Here is a 23,552-nt window from a genome sequence, read left to right as displayed (position 1 = left end):
ACCATGTTCATGTCTAGTCCTGGATTATATCATGAACTCTGCAGCTCCTGCTACTAAGCTGCTGTAAATACCAAATTTTTAAGGAAGAATTTTGGTATGGAAATAATTCCTCCATCATGTCTCGTCGAAAGAAGAACGCGACTAAACTCGTCACTATGTGAATGCGACTTTTTGCTCGCTGCTTGTCGGTCTCTTTGACCTGAAGCAACTATCATCGCCGCCGCTTTGCTCGCCGCTCCACTATGTTTCCAGCCTTAGATGCAGAATATCAGAAGTATTCTTATTTACGAACTTATTTTTAATTAAATCATTGTTGATGGAGGCGACTAACAAATATACTTAACTAATATGTTCTCATATTATTCACATTAAATAAAATCTAAAGCCTAGGCCGGGGAATCGAACCTACTAACCAACAATACATCTTAGCTTTGCGGGCCTTGCCTTTAACCGCTCGGCTACTGTGGCGCCTTGTGCAATAGGTGAAATTAAGCAAATTCAACACATTTCAATTTCAGTGTTAATTAAAACTTGGTGTAAAACTCTCGACATTGGAAAATTTAAGTAAAAAATTATTTAATAAGGAAAAGGGCTGTGTGTGAATAAATACCCTTTTTTTTTTAGGGGATATGTAATATTAAAAGTGTTTAGAGTTTATTAATGAGTTTGCTTTCATTCAGTTTTAATTTCACATCATTGCCTTGTTCAGTGACTATTAAAAGGCTAAAGTTTATGTTGCCTCTAGTTAAATGATGATTTTGATGATAAAGTTTAATTTAATTTAACTATTTAGAATGATGGTGAATAAAGATCAAATTTCATGATCGATTGTGTAAAATCTTGTCCGTGATGTTTACCCAGTACCTCTTATCTCTTTCAACTTGGTATCTACATGTTTCTATTCTCTCTGTTTCAGGAACAGAAAAGGAAATTATTTCACACATCGGTTTACGAGTCGGAAGTACAGCTGAAGAAGCTATACATCCAGACATGTCGTCGGTTACCAGCACACGGCTGTAAAGTCTATCAAGTTAAGGAACTATTGCGAGGAAAAACTAAGAAAAAGGTAAAAGAAATTATCGTAATTCATTAACATTCCTATTTTCCGTTTTCCAAAACAAACAGCTTTCCTTTCATAGTGTTAGTGTTGTTATTTCGAGTTATCTTTGATTAAGCTTGAAAGTGTTTATTCGTTTAAATTGTACTCTTCAAAAATAATAATAATAATAACAAGAATTGCAATTGGTAAAAAGTTCTTGCAAATATTAAGGTACACTTTGATTGGTAGCTTCTAAAACACGTTGATTTTCAATGACTATTGACTTCCCCTGAAAAGTCATTCGTTTGCTTAAACATAATTTTGTTATGCTGCCTTTTGAATCCGAAAGAATTGAGGCTTCAGTTTATAGGTCAATCTACTGCAGGAGATTCGCACTATAGCCTACGAGGGTCATTTGAAAAGTCCGTGCAAAAATAAAAACTACTTAATTTTTTGGGGTAAACCTTTTTTATTTTTCAACATAGTCTCCTTTTAGGCTTATACACTTCGTCCAACGCTGCTCTAGTTTGTTGATCCCTTCCGAATAATAGGATTGGTCCAAGTCTGAAAAATAGCCATTCGTTTCTGCAATCACCTCCTCGTTTGAATAAAATCTTTTTCCCGCCAGCCATTTCTTCATATTGGGGAACAAATAGTAGTCCGAGGGAGCCAAGTCAGGAGAATAGGGGGGATGTGAAACGAGTTGGAACCCTATTTCCATTAATTTTGCGACCACAACTGCTGAGGTGTGAGCTGGTGCGTTGTGCGTGATGGAAAAGGACTTTTTTGTGGGCCAATCGTGGGCGTTTTTCTTGCAGCTCGGTTTTCAAACGGTCCAATAACGTTGAATAATATGCACGTGTAATAGTTTTACCCTTTTCCAGATAGTCGATGAGGATTATTCCTTGCGAATCCCAAAAGACAGTCGCCATAATCTTTCCGGCCGAAGGAACGGTCTTCGCCTTTTTTGGCGCAGATTCCCCCTTGGTAACCCATTGTTTAGATTGTTCTTTGGTCGCAGGAGTGTAGTGATGTATCCATTTTTCATCCACAGTGACGAAACGACGCTTAAAGTCCTGCGGATTCTTCTGGAACAGCTGCAAACCGTCCTTGCAACACTTCACACGATTTCGTTTTTGGTCAAGCGTGAGCAATCGCGGCACCCATCTTGCGGATAGCTTTGTCATGTCCAAATGTTGATGCAAAATATTATGTACCCGTTCATTCGAGATGCCCACAGTACTAGCAATCTCACGCACCTTCACTCTTCTGTCATCCATCACCATATCATGGATTTTATCAATGATTTCTGGAGTAGTAACCTCAACAGGGCGTCCAGAACGTTCAGCCAGCGACACTTGTGCCCATATGGCCACTCCGAAAATTTTGAAACCACTTATAAACTGTTCTAATGGAAGGTGCAGAGTCACCATAATGTTTATCAAGCTTCTCTTTAGTCTCCTCAGGCGTTTTGCTTTTCATAAAGTAGTGTTTAATCAACACACGAAATTCTTTTTCGTCCATTTTTTGAAAATCACTCGACTTCCTCGATTCAAACGAATGCCAAACACAAAGAAATAGACCGATCTGGCTGAAACTTGGTGTGTGTTCTTCCAAGAGATGCTACTAACTAAACATAACCTCGATAGCGCCAGTGGTGCTATCTCTCTGACTTTGCACGGACTTTTCAAACGACCCTTGTATTATTTTGTATTGTTTATTATACATTAAAACAAATTTATGTTTTTAAACAAATTGAAACCTAAAATTCATGTTTTTTTCTGAAAGTCTGTCAAAATCATTTTCATATTTTTTCCCATTGTATAATAATACAAGGGAAAGCTGTCCAAATAAAACCATCCAATGCCTGTAGGGTTTTGTTTATTTTAAATTCAAATGAACGATGAATATATTGTTTCCAATAGAAAACTATTGATTGTTCGTAGAGATGTGCATAAATGGTCGAGTGAAAAAGCTACAGGTAATCGAGTATTGCTTCTAAATACATGTTAAATTTCAAATGCAAATAGAGCGAATATAGTTTACAAATAGAGTATTGATTTTGTAAATATGTGGAGGCACAATGGCATGCCTGTCACATAATCTGTTTATGCAATAGTTCAAACATTATGGAACATGAAAGCAATTTGTTATGATTTCCTCACAAATATTGCAAAACGTAGATGAAATTATCAAATATCATTGAATATTGAAACGTTAATTAATTGGTTATCATTAAGGGCATAGTCAAGTATCTTGAATTAGATTAGTTCAATAATTGCGTCGCACTCCAGTATAAATTTGGACGAACTAGACGTTAGTGATTTACTTAAATGAAGTGAAATTCTTTTAAGACGTTACCGCAGTTAGGGGGAAAAAAATGGCTCGGATTTCCGAGAGAGGGACCAGATATCTATCTGGTACTTAACCAAAAGGATGAGTGTTAGTTGGTAAATTGACATAAGGAACGGTAAAATACTCAAGGCAGCTTCTCTTTCTTGCAGAACTCTTAGCCTCATCAATCTTTATCCTTAATTCCTCCTGTTTTAGTCTGTTGATCATTCCCAATCACTTTCTTAAGATCTCCTTCCTGGTACAGCTCCTTTCCCTTGAGCCACCACTTCAGAAATCTTTCTTCTTTCATCTCTTCTGCTGTGTGAACCCAGCTATCTCAGTCTCATAATACATAGCACCTCCAAATATGGTTACAGTACTCCTGTGTGACCCTTGTCTCGCTGTAGTTCTACAAAGACTTCAAAAATCAATAGTGTGACGGCGATTAGATCTTGATAAAGTTCAGCGTTCAACTAAGCAGCTTAAGTATCGTTTCTAGAGTAAGAAAACTAGAACAGTTCTGAAACACAGCGTCAAATTAAGATAAATAATCCTGCAACTTCTATTCTCATACAATTTCTTCAACCAATCTATGTACAATTATGTACAAATACGAGGGTCGTTTGAAAAGTCCGTGCAAAGTCAGAGAGACAGCACTACTGGCGCGTATCGAGGTTATGTTTAGTTAGTAGCATCTCTTGGAAGAACACACACCAAGTTTCAGCCAGATCGGTCTATTTCTTTGTGTTTGGCATTCGTTTGAATCGAGGAAGTCGAGTGATTTTCAAAAAATGGACGAAAAAGAATTTCGTGTGTTGATTAAACACTACTTTATGAAAGGCAAAACGCCTCAGGAGACTAAAGAGAAGTTTGATAAACATTATGGTGACTCTGCACCTTCGATTAGAACAGTTTATAAGTGGTTTCAAAATTTTCGGAGTGGCCATATGGGCACAAGTGACGCTGAACGTTCTGGACGCCCTGTTGAGGTTACTACTCCAGAAATCATTGATAAAATCCATGATATGGTGATGGATGACAGAAGAGTGAAGGTGCGTGAGATTGCTAGTGCTGTGGGCATCTCGAATGAACGGGTACATAATATTTTGCATCAACATTTGGACATGACAAAGCTATCCGCAAGATGGGTGCCGCGATTGCTCACGCTTGACCAAAAACGAAATCGTGTGAAGTGTTGCAAGGACGGTTTGCAGCTGTTCCAGAAGAATCCACAGGACTTTAAGCGTCGTTTCGTCACTGTGGATGAAACATGGATACATCACTACACTCCTGAGACCAAAGAACAATCTAAAAAATGGGTTACCTAGGGGGAATCGGCGCCAAAAAAGCGAAGACCGTTCCTTCGGCCGGAAAGATTATGGCGACTGTCTTTTGGGATTCGCAAGGAATAATCCTCATCGACTATCTTGAAAAGGGTAAAACTATTACAGGTGCATATTATTCATCGTTATTGGACCGTTTGAAAATCGAGCTGCAAGAAAAACGCCCACGATTGGCCCACAAAAAAGTCCTTTTCCATCACGACAACGCACCAGCTCACACCTCAGCAGTTGTGGTCGCAAAATTAATGGAAATAGGGTTCCAACTCGTTTCACATCCCCCCCTATTCACCAGGCTTGGCTCCCTCGGACTACTATTTGTTCCCCAATATGAAGAAATGGCTGGCGGGAAAAAGATATTATTCAAACGAGGAGGTGATTACAGAAACGAATAACTATTTTTCAGACTTGGACAAATCCTATTATTCGGAAGGGATCAACAAACTAGAGCAGCGTTGGACGAAGTGTATAAGCCTAAAAGGAGACTATGTTGAAAAATAAAAAAGGTTTACCCCAAAAAATTAAGTAGTTTTTATTTTTGCACGGACTTTTCAAACGACCCTGGTATGTTAAAAAATCAGTACAAAAAGAAATTTTAAAATAGGGCTATCCATGATTCATGTTCTATATAGGCAGTAAAAATACCAAAAATGAATCATCTGTTTTTAAAAATACATACTTTTAATTTTTGCCTAATATAATTTTAAGAATTTGTACAGTTTTAAGGAAATATGAAATCCATTTCCTGAGTTCAAAAAGATAAATGCAAAAAAAACTTTAACACTCTGGCCACTGTAAATATTTCTGTTAAAATAAATTTGTTTTAAAGAATTCTAAAGAAGGAATATGTACATATATAAAGTTAGAAGATTTAACAAGCGGAAATGAATTATATTCGTTCTCGCTAGCTTATAAAATGATGGATGTATGCCAGACGAATGTCCAAACGTAGACTTTCAAGACACAGCCTCTTATTTACGTAAATAAACTGAATACTCACAATGCAATACATATGAATTCTGCTTTTTTAGTAAGAAAAAAAACTTCTTAAATTAGTTATATTTTCTTTTTAAAAATGAAAATAGCCAAACTGACGCATTCATTTTGCTCAAAAACAGGAAGTTTGGCAATAGTTACGAATTTTCCGAAAATGTTGTACATATTTTCTGATTGTTTTCTTTGGTTTCAGAGCTTTTTCTCACTAAATCTCAAACTAATTATAAACTTTAAAAGCTTAGTGATTATCCATTTTTAAGCTTAAAACTGTTTATAGAACGTCCATATTGGTTAATAGTTAATAACTGTTCTTGTCGAATCTAGTAAGAACGGAAGGCCTCAAAATTGTCGTATTTTTTTTTTTTACGTCAAAAAAGGGAAGAAAGAAAGCTGAATTATTTATTACATCATTGGATAATAAAAGTGTCATAGTTTTTTATTTTGACGTCCGCTGCAAACTCTGTATCAAAAGTTAACTGATTGATATGTTTCCCCAATAATAAAATATTCATTTTAACATTCGCTAAAAATAGACTCAAAATATTATTAAACTTTAAGTTTTTATAGATCCCGCGTGGTATCAAACCCTAATATTTAAAAATGTTGACGTGTCCATCTTAAATAATATCATTAAAACAAACATATATAATTAGGAAATCTGATTCTGATTTTCAACTACCTTTATTTACTTGAACTTGGCATTTTTATTAACTTTTCTAGATAAATATTTTATTTATTTCAACTAATTTTCCCAACAATACGAAGAGAACTCTAAATTATTTTCCTCTGTTTAACTTGAAGCCATCTTGTTTATTAAAAAAATGTTCATTTTCGGTTAAAAATCAATTTTAACAATTTAGCATGATTGCAATACTTCCACTTAATGGTAAGAGAATGTAAATAAAGGAACTAATAAAACCTGTATGTCTTTCTTTGACCAATATTTTGAATAGAGCTTAGCATGGATGTCATTGAATGTAGTTGAAATTTTTGTTAGAGCTTAAATTTTTGTAAATAATACACTTTTTAGTAAAAGTATATGTAAGTTAGTACAGGGAAGGGATTAGCTATGGCGGTTAGCGTATTGGATTCCCACGCGGAGGTCCCGGGTTCGAATCCAGGCTGCTGGCACTTAGATTTTTTTCTCTTTTTAGGAGCTTCTTACAGCTCACGGTGATGGACAGTATTGTCTGTAACGAGAGGACCCTGTCCGGAGGCTGGCAGTGCTCTGAAAAAAGCTCCAGATGCCAATAACCTCAGATGTTGTGACGTGCCCTTAAATCATTAAACAAAAATGTATATACATACTTTTTATCAAAAATTCAGTGTTCAAATTTTCTGATTTCATCGTATTTATAAAGAAGCTCAATAAACACAATCTGGGATAAAAGCAAGAACGAATTTGTTTATAAGAAAGAAATAAGAAAATAAACGTTGATGATGTCATTCTTCAAGCATACATATATGTATACATATGTACGTATACACTTGATTAAACCCGTTGCTTATCAGCTAATATGGATGCACTATACATATACCTTATCTTGTGCTCTGCCGTGCTTTTAGTTGCATTAGTAAAGGTGGTGATGTAAGCAGATTGGACTCCTCCTCTCTAAGCTTCTTTATGCCGCGTTTGATATTTGTATCGCTCTTGTTGTAGAGTTGCTTGATTACTGAAAAAATCCACGACCACTCCCTTCTATTCAGAATTTAGATGCTTGATATACAAATTTTTTTTAGTAACCTAACTTCAAAGTTATCACCATTTTTTATTCTAATTTAAACAAAATTGAGTTTCTTTTGTTACCCAAATGATAAGAATATTTACATACTTAAGATATATTTTTTGTTTATATTTTGTGAACAATATAACTGGTCGTTGATATACCCACTTTTTTACGAGGAAATCTTTGTTCTGTATAGTCATCTTTAAGTCACGTGACTGTAAAGGGAAAAGTAGTCTTGTAAATGCAGTTCTTCAAAATTTACTTTTGAGGTTAGTTTTGTACAAAGTTAGGCCGCGATGTAGTGGACGTGGTTAGACAATGGAATCAGAATATTGTTGGATCTAATTTGGTTGTTAAGTTCAGTAAAGAGTACACGGCGTTAGTCTTATAATGGTTTTATGTTAATATTCCATTTTTGTTCAGTATTTATATCAGTTCAGAATGTTGCTGAAGTAAAGCCTATTAATGTCTGTGATAGTACTGATTCTGCATGTTGTGTGCAATGCAGCGATATTAGAATGTATGTAGCCCTTGGAGAATAAAGGTGACCTTTGAAAACAGCTGATAGACAACCATGTATCCAGTAAAGTAATAGATGTATGTATAAATCTAGGATGGATGGCTTTACTTAGACCGAAGACTTTCTTGGAACCCCCACACAGACTAAAGAACAGAACTAAACAGACTACTATCGACTACTTAAAAGACTTTTCAAACTTTAAAAGGCGAAACATCAAAACTCTCTCTGGACAACAAAAGACTAATTTATACTTCTATTTTGAAACCAATCTGGGCGTATGGAATAGAGCTGTGGGGTTCAACCAAACGCTCCAATCTCCAAAGGATTCAATCTAAAATTCTTCGAACTATTGTACACGCTCCATTTTATGTCTCCAACCTGACTATGCACACTGACCTTAACATTTCTTTTATCACCGAAGTTGCTAAAACAAGATACAGAAAACTCCACTTCAACCTGCAATCTCATATAAAATCCTCTAGCTAAAAATCTTTCTTCAAGAACTATTCCTGACAACCCGACAAGACGCCTTAAGAGACAAAGGCCTCGTGATCTACTCTCAAGTGAAGAGAGCGACAGACTAATACCCTAATGTTTTGGAGTGTTACCACACAACAAAAAGGATGGATTTTGCAGGTGGCAGTAATTAGACTTTACACTGAAAAATGCTAACTATTATTTATTTGGTACAGCACACAGATGAGAGTATAAACACCCAAGAATTGGTGCAAAACACAAGCAGAACTACCATCATGATTCATCTCAATTCAAATATTAGATCAATTTCAAAAACTGTTCAGTTTCCAACAAGAAAAAGACAAAATTATCTTTTCTTAAACTAATAGAATTTTAATGTAACAAACCAAAAGTATTGTTAAGAACATAACAGATGTAAATTAAATTCTCTTTCACTTTCATCCTGATGACTTTTTCTTTCAGGTTTCCCTTATTGTTTTCTCTTTCTTCCAGGCTTTCTTTGAAAAAACATTGCCTATAGAATATTTAAAAGAGGTTTCCATTGTGGTTGATGAAAGTTTGGAAAATATTTTCACCAATACTTGACGTAAGCATAAGCTCAAATAAAGCCTATGCTCTTGCTAAACATTTCTTTAGCACACTTCATTGGTTTTTTAAGTGCGATTTGCTCAGATATGTTCACTTTTTTTCATTTAAATGGAAGAATTAGACAATTTGCTCTCTTTAAGCGGCTGTAGGTAAACTTTGTATGGGTTTTTTTCATCGGTTCGAGTAGCCAGGCTGCTGTTTTCATTTCCTGATTGGTGATTGAATGTTCTAGAAGACTTGAAAAGAGCTGGTTGTTGTTAAAGATATACTTCTAGTTTTAAGTGATGTCTTTATGTTACCCTCTAGTCATCAGAAGATGGGCAGGACGGTCAAATCCCCCTCAATGGTTCCAAATCATCTATGATGGCGTGCCATTTGATCTCTGTAGGAAAATCCGAACATGTTCCTAGCACGATCAGAACAGCAATAAGTAGTAATTCAGTAGAAGCTTCCCTACAGCGAAAGAAGAACGTGTTCGACTGCTTTAAAAACAAAACCCAAAGTACGATATCCTTTACTTTCCATTTTATCAGAAAATTACGTCTAAAAAAGTGGAAGGCCACTATACTGTTAACAATAGCCAACCGGAAGTTTGTAACAAAAAAAACGAGCATTCACACAAAGTTACATGACGTAGTAAATAGTTAAGAGAAGTAATTGTTTAACTTGTTTAAGTCACTATAAGTTAATTTTCGCCTGTGACTTGAATTTGGATTAGCAAAGTTTTGTTTAAAATGTGAATCAAGAAGACATATGTATGGGGGGACTTGTACATGTTTGTTAAGTGTGTATTCAGTATTGCCATTTTGAAGTTTGAATGAAATGGAGTAGCCTGAAGATGTATGAAATTTGTTTCTGACAGTTTTGATATCATCTTTGTGTTATTGTTTAATTTTGGAACACCTAATCTGGTGTTTGTTTAAGTCTCTTTATAGTTTAATTAAACATTCCTCGTGAGTCGTTAATTTAGAAAATAAGTCTCGAACCAATTACGTATTTTAAACCGATTTTCCTTTCAAAGTTTTATTATTATTTTTTTTTTAAAAAAATGATTTAAGGCGCGTCAACATCTAAGGTTATTGGCACCCGGAGCTTTTTTTTCTGTGCATTTCCGGCCTCCGGACAGTGTTCTCCCGTTACAGACAACACTGTCTATCAAGTACAGTGAGCTGTAAGAAGCTACTAGAAAGAGAAAATCTAAGAGTCAGCAGCTGGATTCGAACCCGGGACCTCCGCGTGGGAGTCCAATACGCTAACCTCATAGCTAATCCCTTCCCTTATTATTATTATTATTTCATTTCTGACTCCTTATTAGGGAAATCACTTAGGGGGTGGACTTTGCCCCAACCCCTTATATAAATTATTATCTATCTCTCGGAGTTAAAAACTAAATCCAAATAATAACGGGCTGCACGCGGCGATTGGCTGTATTGATCTGCTTAATGGGCAGCACTCAGGAACTTTCGGACGATACGGACCGTATCTAGGAGGACTGCCTTCTGCGCCTCTACAACCAGATCAGTGGATAGGCCCAACTCATTGACAGCAGTCACCGTTGTTCCTGGGCACGAGGCCACTCGTGGAAAGTATTATAGGCGCAATCGTCGTTTTGTCCAGGTTGTACATTTCTCTTAGTTGGAAACTAAGGTCCTGGTACTTCCGGATCTTTTCGCCCCTGCTTTTTTGCATGTTATCATCATTGGGTATGGCGATATCGACGATATGTGCCACTCTACCCTTCCTATCCACAACTAGTATGTCCGGCTTGTTGTTAGCAACACTCCTATCCGTTACTATCTGAGTGTCCCAATATACTTTTGTGTGCGCATTCTGCAGCAGCGTCGGCGGGTTATATTTATAATATGGCACTTCTGTCTTCAGCAGCCCAAACTTTGAGCAAAGTGCTTTATGGATAATTTTAGCCACATTATTGTGCCTGAAAAGGTACTCCTTCGGCGCAAGTACTGAACATCCTGAAACTATGTGCTGTATGCTTTTCGAAGTGGAGTTGCACATTCTGCATTTATCGTGCACTAGACTTTTCCCCTAGAACCCATCTTCGGTACGCCTTCGTAGCTATCACCTAGTCCTGCATTGCCATTACGAACCCTTCCGTCTCAGGGAATAGATGGCCTTTTGTGAGCCATTGGCACGAGGCTAAGCTATCAGTTCCTTCTGCAGTAAGAAGGGCATAATACCTGCCATGTAGCTGCTTTTGGCCCCATTCATTCTTCATATCCCTTTCTAACCACACAACGTTATTTCCTGGCTCACGCAAATTCAAGGCCTGTGAAGCCTTTATCTAGAGCCTTCATCTTTGCAAAGAGGGGGACTTCTTGTTGTTGGAAGTACTCTTTAAGAGAGTCCTCTGCTCTTTTGCAGAGCTGTTCAACACTGAGTAATCCCCTCCCTCCTTCCTTTCGCGGTAGATAAAGCCTGACAGTGGATGCGTTGGGATGGTGCATCCTAGCGGATGTCATACTAGTTCTGACGTTTATTATTATTATTATTACTATTTTTTTTTTTTTTTTATTTTATTTATTTATTTTTTTCCGGCGCATCGACATCTTGGTCATTAGCGCCCACTATCATAGTTCTTCTTATTTCCAAATACTACTCGAGCTGGGATGACACGTGCAGACCCACAGCTTCCAATCACTACACCTTGCTTAACAAGGTAGGGTGGAGCCTGGGTCTGCAAGATTGTCTCCACACATTTCCTCTTATTTCATCGACGTTGTCGACGAGGGGGAGTGTGGAATATGATTGTGTCATCTCGTAAATAAACGACCTTTTATAATAAATATTTATTTCTGAATTAATAATTTAACTTGTATGCTATTATTTACATTTTCGGCAAAACCAAAAGTATTACTGGGTTAATTTATTAACCTCTACATTCACTTTTTACTTGGCTTTATTTTATACTTAATCCGAGGAGGCTATTTACTCTACTAGTAGTTGGATGTGCCAGTACTTTGAACTAATTTTCCTGCACATCCTAAAATAAACTAGAACTAAATATAATTAACCTAATGTGGTTGAAATACTCGTATAAAATTCTTTCAACCCCAGGATAAAAAACCTAACCTAAACATACATACGACTTTCTCGCCAATAAATACGTTCACGCCAATAAATACATTCACGCCAATAAATACATTCGTGCCAATAAATACATTCACGCCAATAAATACATTCATGCCAATAAATACATTCTCACCTTAATATAATACACTCATCCTAAGCATTCACACTAGGGGAAAGTACTCGATATTCCTTTCCCCTTTAAAAGAACTAACCTATAAACTAACCTAATTACTAACCTAAATTTTAAAATATAAATTAATTTGTTTTAAATACGTAAATAGCCTCCTGATGTAAGGAGAACCCTCTTGAAGAATTGCGCGCTTGTCATGTGGCAGGCCTGCTGTTTCTCTCTGGGGTCGCAGTGCCTGACACTTTTCCAACACGTGTGACACTGTCAGCCTTTCTCGGCATCGCGGGCACCTCGGCCTTCTTTCGGCATATTATTACTATTATTATTATTATTTATTATTATTATTATTATTATTATGATCTGGGTTGTTGCAAAAAAATTACAGTTATAAAGGAGGGTTTGCCCTTTATTTTAAAGAAAATTTGGGAATTTTATCTTTTATAGAAAAAGAGAAAAAAATTGTCAAAGTTGGGTGTTTATCAACGTTACGCTTTTTCGTGCAGTTTTTGACGATCAACCCTTATACAACTGTCCTACCGGACAGTTTTAATTATTCGTCGGTAGGAAGTGAAACCGTTCGCTGTCCAAGCGTCCCAGAGAAAGCTCACTTTACTGAATGAAACATTAGAGGGAATTTCTATATTCCCATCATTCCACCAAAACTTTTAGAGATCTAACCTAGAAAAGTATGGAAGGTCGTTTGAACTGCTTTGACGCACTCCCTAAGTTATTACAAGGTACCCTCCTGGTACCCTCTATATTTTATGTATTGGTTCTACGTATTGTACGTTAAAGGAAAATAGCTGAACATCCTAGCTTTATCGGAGTTTTATCTCTGGAGCTTATATATTATAACAAGCATCAATCTAAATCTCCTAGTAACCTTTCTCTAAATGGAAAACCAAATAGCTTTAAATAAGTATATTTAGGAATGATTTTGAAATAAATTTCTAACAGTTATGCTAACAAATGTAAATTTAATGTTCTTTACTTTTAAAATGTGCCATCGGTTATTCATAGCAATAAAAATAGTTTTTAATATAAGAAAAAAGTGATTCACAACCAAGAAACTGTCATATAAGAGGAATAAATCCAGAAAATGGATTACTATAGAAACATGTTGCCCTATTTATACGACTCTATCCATGGAATACAGACAAACTTTATCATACTAATAATGTTAATTTCAAAAATTCGATACTACTTGCAGTTTCAGGATAGAAAAATTTAATGTACTGATATTAAAATAGACTCAAAAAGTTTTTAAATCAAAACTAATGCGGATCATTTCACAAGTAGCAAATCATTTATTTCACAAAATTTTAACGCATATTTATTTCACAAAATTTTAACGCATATTTATTTCACAAAATTTTAACGCATATTTATTTCACAAAATTTTAACGCATATTTATTTGAAAAATCTTTTGAAAATATAACTCTACAGTGGTTTGTTAAAAATAAAAAAAACTCATCTGTAATGTTAGAACATTGTAAAGTTTACATACAGCATTTTTGGCCCACTTATTCAGTAGTATGGGTTAGTTTGTTTCGATTTAAACAATGGGTCCAAAAAACAATCAAACCTACATAAAAGATTCAATCTGTTCAATATATATATATAAATGGCATTTGCTATAAACAGTGATTGATTTAAAATACATATATGTGTAAGTAGGTTTGATAAAGTTCAGTCGATATATTGGAAATTTGGCAAAAATATTCCATTTTATTACAAAACCTATTCTCTGCCTTCTAAATATTAATATAAACCATTGCAATTATTATTCAAAATATTCTTGCTCCTGACACATAGCAGTTAATTGCTATACGGCAGTGTTTTGATTTAGGAGGCAGTTCTTTTTTTGGGGGGGAGTTCAGAATATTGTTGAATTCTTTGGAAAGTTTCATCTATTGATCACATTCAATACAGCTGTCAATTCTTAGTACGGTAGAATCGTTCATAAAAAAAAGACACGACATAATCTATCGTTTTTGATTTTTTGTGGTTAATGGTTTTTGGTTAATGAGGTTAAAAATAATGATCAGCTGACTTACGGTGCTTATGCTCGGTATTTGCCCTACTATTTACTTGTTTGGGACATCTTCATTATCTTCATTGATGGGAGAGAGAGGTCATTGTCGTTTTAAGCACCGAGAAGGATGATCATCTATAGTCTGTAAGCTAAACGGAAACTGAAAAATAAGCTTAATTAACTGCACAAATAACGTTTGCAGACTGATAGGCTAAAGTCGGGTGAGATGGCCAATCGGGAGAGATGGCCAACAGCCGAAATTTATCCGAAACTGTCAAAAAGTACGCGTTGAGTTATGTTTATCTTGTTGGCCATCTCTCTCTAGCATTCGGGACAGATGGCCATACCAACAGTAGGGATAGATGGCCAATTATTTTTACTTTTTTTTTCTGTTATAATTTGGCTCAGTTTCCAATTCACTGCAGAAAAAATGCCAACTCAGCATAAAAGACAGAACACTAACCTGCGGAAATTATACTGAAGAAAATTTGAGATCGTATTAATCCCACACCCAAAACTGTTGTCTCTGCAAGAAAACGAGCCAAGTCTGTTGTCACTTTATTAACTTCAATCGAGCACATTGCTATTGTGAAAAAACACGAGTTGCAAAGAAATCCAAACCAACAAGAAATATAATCCTCAAAGAGACTAATTCTGAAAGAAAAGATTGTCCGAAAAAGAAAACGCTCACCTTCCCCAAGTTCCGATGAAGAGGACAAAACAGGAATCGAATTTGAAGAGGAAAGTGATGGCCACTTCAGAAATCGATGAAACTGAATGTACAGGATGTGGGGAAAGCTACAACAAGACCAGAATAAAAAATAGTTTGGTTAGAATGCATAATATGCCGGAAGTGGTTCCACGAAAATTGCTCTTCTTTTGCATACGCTTGCCAAAATTGTAGTAAAAGCGCATTTAAAAAGAAGAATAATAAGTAAATATTAAGTGACCATTCATTTTTTTCTGTTATTTTTACGTTTTACTGGTGCAATTTCATTTACAATATGTGGCCATCTCTCCCAAGTTACATTGGCCAACTCACCCAATCCAGTGGGGATAGATGGCCAATTGCTATTTTTTTTGTAAGAATAAAAAAATGTTTCCCTCAGCATTTTTTCTGAAATTTTTTCCTTACCTTATGTTTGTGAGCGTATGAGGTTTCCAAAAATAATAATAAAGTAGGCCTAGCCCTTACCAAAAATTTGCAGGCACCCTCCAAATAAAATGGTGGCCATCTCACCCTACTTTACCCTATCTTTGCAACAAACTTCTTTTCATAATTTAGTAACCCATGAAGCTGCTCTTTTTATTGATGAACGCAGAATATCTAGCTAGAGGATTATTTGTGGGTTTAGATATGAATGGAAGGTATGGTTTAGGGCAGCATCATAATGTGGGTATATCAAGTTCATAATCTACCATGGGGTTCATCAAGTTTTTCTCACTTTCCATCATCAAAAACTATTCCCTCAAAATAGTAATCGGAAGTTAGAAAAAACATTTAACAAGACCAGAGTTCTCCCTATTCATATTTGAGGTTTTTTTGTCTTTGTCTTTCATTAATATAGAATAAAAGCTAGTGCTTTGAGAAGAAATAAGCCAAGCGTAAACTTTTATTAAAAATATTTACAAAAGAGCTTTAATAATTAAATTTCAATAAATACAACCCTCTCCATTCTCCATTGCAACAGAAAGTTTGGCTTAAGGGGTTATTTTAATAGTAATTAAGTTCGCTTCAAAAAAAAAAAAAAATCTTTATTAAACGAACGAATGAGATTGCAAAACATCTATCCGCGGCAAGTTCTTAGTAAGTAGAAGAAGCAGCAATTCATTTCTGGTTCTCCCAAGAACGTTGCCACATCATCTTTATTGTGGAATAACTTTTCATGAGCTACATTCATTTTAGTAGCAAAGTGATTAAGTTTTTTTTTTAAATTAATTTAAGGCGCTTTTAGAATTGATATCACTAGAGGAGGAAATGTTGTTTAATGCTCTTCCGGCTTCCAGGACTGCCTGGTTCTCTCTCTTTTTACAGGATAACACAGTTCGTTACTAGTCAGTAAGCTGTAAGATAGAAACAGTTAATTGTAATCTAGTCCGTCTTAAATCCATTGCACTAACCAATTGTTAGCTCATATCTACCTTCCATGATTAAGCTTTATAAATTACTCGTATTTATGTCACTTTTTTGAAACAGCTTTATTTTCCTAGTTATCACAATATTGAGCTCTGTGCAACGCCAAATCTAAGCTGCGGTTTAGATGATATACACCCAGCCAGAGTGAAGAGGTTAGGTTTAGGATTTTTGGGATGAAATAGGCTGGCGGTGAAAGAAGTTTAAGACAGAGTTTCTTCTCAAAGTTGTGGTTCGATTCGTTCGCACAGCTGTGATTCTTAACTCTGTGACTGGGGACTGGATTCTCATCATAGATTCTGTAGCTGCCGTCAGCTTTCTCTGGGATTGCTAGATGGACCCTAAAATTTACCTAGAAAGAACGAAACTATTGATTGAACACCCACCCTAAAAGTGCAATCTCCATCATCTTAAAGTATATTAGTTATTTTTTATTTCTTTTCACTTCTCAGCTTTCTTCTAATTAATGAAATTTAAATGCTTTTTAATTAAATGGATAAAACTTTTTAAGAAAAGCTCACTCTAAAACACTTTAAAATGGTTTTCAGATCGACATTGAGCTGTTTTATGTTACTTTCTAGATAATTAAGTTCAGCGGGTACTTACTTCCATTAGTAAACCATATCTACCGCTTCTTCTCTTTAACCACGGCATCAAAATGGATAATTAATAATTCAGTGAATTATTATCACTTTGATTTTTTTAGTTTTTATCATTTCCTTATAAAATAATGTTTCTGACACTATGGTATAATATGGTCGATCTGTTTTTAATCGAAATCACCAATAAATCAATTAAAGCACAGATCTTTCTCGCTTTTGCGAATCTCCCAAAGTATCATTTATTAATTATTAAAATTAAACTTGACTGGATTTTATTTAAATTATCCCCAAATTAAAAAATAAAACTCTTTAAAAATTACTTTAGACTGTGCACTTCAATTAATTAAGACAAAGAGATAGTTACGTAGGCTGACGAACATTATGTTAAAATTGAAATGATCTTCTTTGACGACTGCAATCTCAAACGGAAGTGCTTGAGATATTTCTCACGCTCCCTTCATTCTTTTTCTTTAAAAATTAATATTCAAATATTATATTTTAATTAATATATGAGTAAAACTTTTTAGTTAATTGTTATTTTATGAAGATATAATAATAATAATAATAATAATAGTGATGCCATTTTGTGCAATAATGATAACTCACTTTTGCAATTTCATCAACTCAGTGCTGACAATGATAGAGTATCTGTCGAAACATAAGACCCTTAGAGTAAACAATATCTTTGCAATTGATCCTACTCTTAATTCTCTATAATACAAGAATGAAGTTGATATGGTACCAACATTTTACAAATAACCCAATTTATTTTCATTTATATTATGTCATACATTTTAAAGAAAATTTGGAAATTTAATATTTTATAGTAAAAGAGAGAAAAATTGTTGAAAGTTTGGGGTGTTTTTCAACGTTACGCTTTTTCGTGCAGATTTTTTGACGATCTACTCTGATGGGGCAACAACAAAACAAAAAAAAATATTGATGTTTACAACTGTAATTGTAATTGCCACTGCAATTGTGTAAATCTGGGTGGGTGATATTGTGTTTTTCCAATGAGTCAATTACAGGCATTTATGACGCAGTTAATGTGTCAGACATCTTTAAATGACTATCCGAAAAGATGACAACTCCGTGATTAATTATCCAGCAACACTATTACAAATAGTTGTCGTATAAACAATTTTTCTAGCATTTAAAACCCCATAACTCGTAATTCCTTGAAATAAAATGAAAATAATTAATATTATAACCACACTTCGGGTGGTAAAAAGATTATGAAAATATCTAAATAATGTATTCTGGTATAACGAATCCATATAGTTAACCACTTTAGGCTTCCAGAGTGTGTGCGTGAATTGAGGATAATCTAAATATTTGTACATTTGGGATGAGCAGCTCGCCGGTTTCCCGTTAAATTGGTTTCCTTTGACATGCTAATCCACGTGTAAACAGTTTGTTGGTTGGTAAACGTATGGATTTTATTAAGTGGCACGATTAAAGATTTGTTAATTTTCTTTTCTAATTTATAATTTATTAGGAAGTTGGAATCGATAGAACAAAGAGAATATTAATATCGATAGTCTGATAAATAAATAAATCGATAAAAAAAATAAAATTAAACAAATTAACTAGTAAAGCACTTCTTGTCACCCGATTTTTTTTGAAATTTTAGTTGAATTTTTCTTCGGTGGTACATATACTAAATTTGGAAAGGCAAGGCGGTAGCCGAGCGGTTAGAGGCGAGTCTGCGAAGCTAATATGCATTGTGGTACTGGGTTCGATTCCCCCTGGTCTAGGTCTTGGATTTTATTTAATGGTTAATATGAGGAATTATAGTAAAGTATGTTGGCTAATCGCCTCCCTCGACGACACCTAGTTTGGTAGTTGGACGTAAAGCTCGCCTGAAAAAATAGGCAATTACTTTACTTTACTAAAATTTGGAACGATATAGAGAACTTTCAGTTATCATTTTATATTTATTTTGTTGGCTAGAGACTAAGTTCATCTTTATAGCTGTGGAACATAACATTTTACGGAAACAGATTAGGTACAAATGTACATTGATTTGATGATATAAAGAGCAGTTAAAAACTACATTAGCTTATACTCCATTAACAATGTAAAACAAATTACAATTGTTAGTAAGTATAATGTAAATAACTTTTTTAAAACTATTTTTTTAATCAAATCAATGTATGTTGTAATCTCTGTTTCTGTAAAAAAATATGTTCCACAGCCCTTTAGATAGTCTCTAGGTCGAAAGCTTGGCAGTGCAATGAATTATGACTGAAGTTTGGCGCCACGGTAGCCGAGCGGGTTAAGAGGCGAGACCTGCAAAGCTAATATGGGTACTGGGTTCGATTCCCGGACTCAGGCCTTAGATTTTATTTAATGGTTAAATGAGAAATAGTAAAGTACGTTTGCTAGTCGCCTCTGTCCACGACACCTAATTGGTAGTTGGACGTTAAGCCCCGCCTGAAAAAATAGGCGATTACTTTACTTTGCTTTATGACTGAAGTTGGCAATAATCTTTTGGGTAAATGAATAAAATCACTAAAAACGATGAACAATACTGTACTGTGTAATTCTCATAATTAATATTTAATTGATGACCAGGGCCTTACAATGAAATGGGTGTTCAGAGTGGTGCCTAGTTATCTACCTTGCCTAAAAAAGGTCTTAAATAGTTTTCCCATTAATAATGTTACCAATAAGAGTTCTACCTTGGGTGAAATAGGTCACCAACTTGGAGGAAATCCGTTGGATCCGTTTCCGGGTTAATATCAAAGAAATCTATCCAGCAAAATGGTTACCAATTTTCACTTTATCGTGGCAATTAAGTAAATTCAAATTTGATCTTACCATAACTGTTTTGATTTTGAGTTACCATGGATACAAGGGGACTTGCCTACTTTCTCGGAATTATAGGACTTTTTTTTTCCGAACTGATGTAAATCCGAGAATCTGTTACTTTGTGCTACTATTACTGACTAGTATTTCCTTCATCTCAAAGCGAAGACAAAAATCTGAAATGCTTTTCATAGTAAATACTTGAATATTTCAATAATTTTTTAAGTTTACTTTAGGCTTTGAAAATACTTTGAAGTATAGCATATTATTATTGATGTTTGTTTTCATACAAAGAGCTAGCACGGCCACCATTAAAGAGAGCTTGCCGCAAAATGGAAGTAAATAATACTTTGTAATTTTTTTACTTGGGGGGGATTATCCCCTTACTTAAATTAAATACTTGAAAACCGTACTCTAAATGAACTCAGGTTTTTTTTTTTTACCCCCTCTCTTTCTCGCTTTATTTATAAATGCCTTTTTTGTGCGAGTATGTAGGATATAGGGAGTTGAGGTTGGGTGTAGGCTACAAATCTGGCAAATATGAAATCATCAAATAGGTTTTTAATGTTTCGAAAATCATTACCAAGAATATATCTAAAATAAGATGATTTATAATTAAATTTTTTTATGTATTTTACCTGAATAAGTCGTTAATATATACTTCGAAGAGTTTATTATTTATCTGAAAGACTGGAGCGCCTGACCACATTTACATAATTTACTTAAGACGTAAATTTCTTTAGAATCTATAGTAGAATTTTTGGTGACTGATTCATTAATTAATACAAAGGGAAGAATATTGCCAATTTCACTGTTTTATTTCGTAACAAGCTTTAGACCTAGAGCAGTGATGGCGACGAACCTTTTGAGCTCGGTGTGTCAAAATTTTGAAAAATCGAAACATAATTTTCGTGGCGTGTCACACATCACAAAAGTAAAGACAAAAAAATAGAAATATTTATATTTTTTTAAAGTTAATTATATTTGTTTAATGCCATTTAAAATACAAAAACCAAAATTATGAAAGCAATAATTTACATTTAGAGACTTGTTTTACATATTTCATTGACACTTAACATAGAAAAATCAAGTAATATATATATAGTTGAACAAAAAACAGAAAAACAATGTAAAATTTATATGAAAAATTAGTGACTTTTTTGGTGCTGAAGTTTGTCTGCTAAATCTTCCTATTTTGGGTTTATACTTGGTACATTTCAAAGCCAAGCAAGAGCCACTGACTTCATCTGTTAACCGATTCCGTTTGTTTGTCTTAATATTATTTGAATTATGAAATTTTTTATCATCTTTGAAAATTAGCTCAGCACTGACACGCATGTCATAGGTTCGCCATCACTGACCTAGGGGGCTAGTTCATCATCAGGGTTTATACGTATTAACTATTAAAATTTGTTTTCACATGGCGTACATTAAAGGATGGGTCTGTTTTCTGTCCAGACTATTTAGATATAAGGGAGTACATCTAAAGAGTTTTTTTGGAATGTCGTCATTTATGAACAGGGCACAGTCTCGTTCTGTGTAGCATTGAGAAATGGCAAGGCGCCCTGAATGAAGAATCGTTTTTAACTGTAATATCGATTTCATGGCCTCTGGAACTATCATTAATAACATGGCTGTATACAGCATCTATTCCTGATATCGTTCTAAATATCATCAAACTGTATAAGGAGCGATTTTGCTTCTGGTTTTATAACATTTTGTTTGGTTTTAATGAAATTTAATGAAAAAAAAAACTGTCGTCAAGGGTTGATAGTCAAAAAGTGTAATGTTAAAAGACACCCAACTTTGACTAAAAAGCAGTTAAGATGAAAAATGAATGCTGTAAATTTGAAATATAGCTAGTATTTAGACTTTTAACTAAATACAAATCAATGGATCTTAATTATTAGTTGAAATATTCGTATTAGTCCATTAAATTACCCTATTAAAACTTCCTCAGTTCACTGGTTTGAGATATTTCGTCCTTTTTAGGCCATTGTAAGTTGAAGAGAGTACGCGAATGAGCAAGTTGCGATTGTTGAACGTGAAGTTATAGAATTTTGTATAAAGGTTTTTAGTATTTTATTGTACAAAAACAGAAACAAAAAAATTGAGTTCAGTTTAAGTTTAAATAAGAGGAGGTTTAGGGTCAGCAGCTCTTTATGAGATCCAGAGCACAACAAACTGAACTATTCCTCAGATGGAACTTTATAACTTAAATGGTAATGATTTTTGAATCAGTGATTTAGTTATCAAAAACTATGAACAATATTCTATAATATATCGTAGTAATGAATACTATTATATGCCTCTGGGTGTTGGAACTTGAATAAGACTGCTAGTCACCAAGATGGATTACTGGAGAAGAGCAGCACGAATATCAAGGTTTTGAAGAGTAAGAAACGAAGAAAAAAGAAAGAAAATTTGCCACAGAATTTGGAGGAAAAGAAAGAGACTAGTGCGGCCATGTCAACAAATATATGGACGATGAAAGAATCGCTTATTAGATCCTAGACGAAGGTTAGAAGGATTAAGTTGGATTCAACTATTTGGAATCCTTGATTGAATTCCAAACCTTGAATCAATAATAGTAGAGCAGGGGCCCCCAAACTACGGCCCTCGGGCCACATGTGGCTCCTTGAGGCTACTTATCCGGCCCCCGCCACCCTTCCGGAAGGGTACCTCTTTCATTGGTGGTGTGTGGCGGCGTCGCTTATGTACAGTACTACTTCCGGTGACACGGTGCGCACGCGTCACGGCTCCGAAAACAGTGTAAAGTAACAGCCAGAAGTAGGAAGAAAGTCCAAAGCACTATAACTAAACCGGACATTGAACCATCTCATTAGCCAAAAGCAGGTCCTTAATTCGCACAGAAATACTGGGCAGTTTGGTGATTTAAAACTTGTTCTTCATTTTAAATATTCTATTTGTTCTCGTTTTTGTTATTTTACTTTAAAATGAGATATGTGCAGTGTGCATAGAGATTACTTCATAGTTTTGTTTTATAGTCCGGCCCTCCAACGGTCTGAGGGACAGTGAACTGACCCCTGTGTAAAAAGTTTGGGCACCCCTGATAGTAGAGGGTTTTATAATAGTCTTTTGTTTTCAATAGAGTTTCGAGCATGTGTCCTGAAGTAGTTTTTGTTTATTCTCTGTTAACTTCCAGGCACATTTTGTTTAAGAAAGAAAATTAGGGACTAATCTTCCATACAGAGTTATGGGGTCCTACATCTGGAATGCAAGGACTGAATTTTTCTTTAAAAAAAAAAAAAAAAGAGAAAGAGAAAGCTACGCACCTGCAGGATGCACAGAACCAATCCACATCCTTCGGGCACCCTACGTAAAGTTAAAGACTTCGTTAGGCTCCTAGACACCATTATTCATAAATGATGTATTATACAAAAAGCAGTATTTATATGCAGACAATGTTATTCAATAAACAATAATTACCCTCAGAACCTTAACAGTAATGCAATTTTACTAATAGCACTGATAGCCTAAAATTAGGTTTAGTAAAGGGAAAGGGTTTTGCATAAATTGTCCGTAAATAGTGTGGCCATATACTACAAGAAAGGACAATCAAAATGCCGACGCATAACAGCAATATTAAAGGCAAATGAAGGAACTTAATATTGTCTATTGTTCATCAAATAAAAAAGCTTATATTTGCAGAAAAATAATTAAATTCATTCATTTTTTGTTTTTCTTTGTATAAAGTTATTTATTTT

At 34.8% G+C, this 23,552-nt stretch overlaps 1 protein-coding gene across 4 annotated transcripts in view; it reads left to right on the top strand.

Moving 5' to 3' along the window:
• The window catches only part of LOC141460304 (uncharacterized), a 762,362-nt gene that overhangs the window by 703,363 nt on the left and 35,447 nt on the right, over nt 1–23,552 (top strand). For all 4 annotated transcript variants that reach the window (XM_074140196.1, XM_074140195.1, XM_074140193.1 and 1 more), the window contains one exon: nt 917–1,066. In XM_074140196.1, coding sequence (XP_073996297.1) covers nt 917–1,066 — 150 coding nt within the window. The remainder of the gene's footprint in view (nt 1–916; nt 1,067–23,552) is intronic.

The sequence above is a fragment of the Rhodnius prolixus genome, unplaced genomic scaffold, assembly GCF_049639745.1.
Source record: "Rhodnius prolixus isolate KJV_2025 unplaced genomic scaffold, Rpr scaffold_6, whole genome shotgun sequence".
NCBI classification, from domain to species: Eukaryota; Metazoa; Arthropoda; class Insecta; order Hemiptera; family Reduviidae; genus Rhodnius; species Rhodnius prolixus.
The sequence above is the reverse complement of the archived record's forward strand: the minus strand, read 5'-3'. Positions and strand labels throughout refer to the sequence as shown.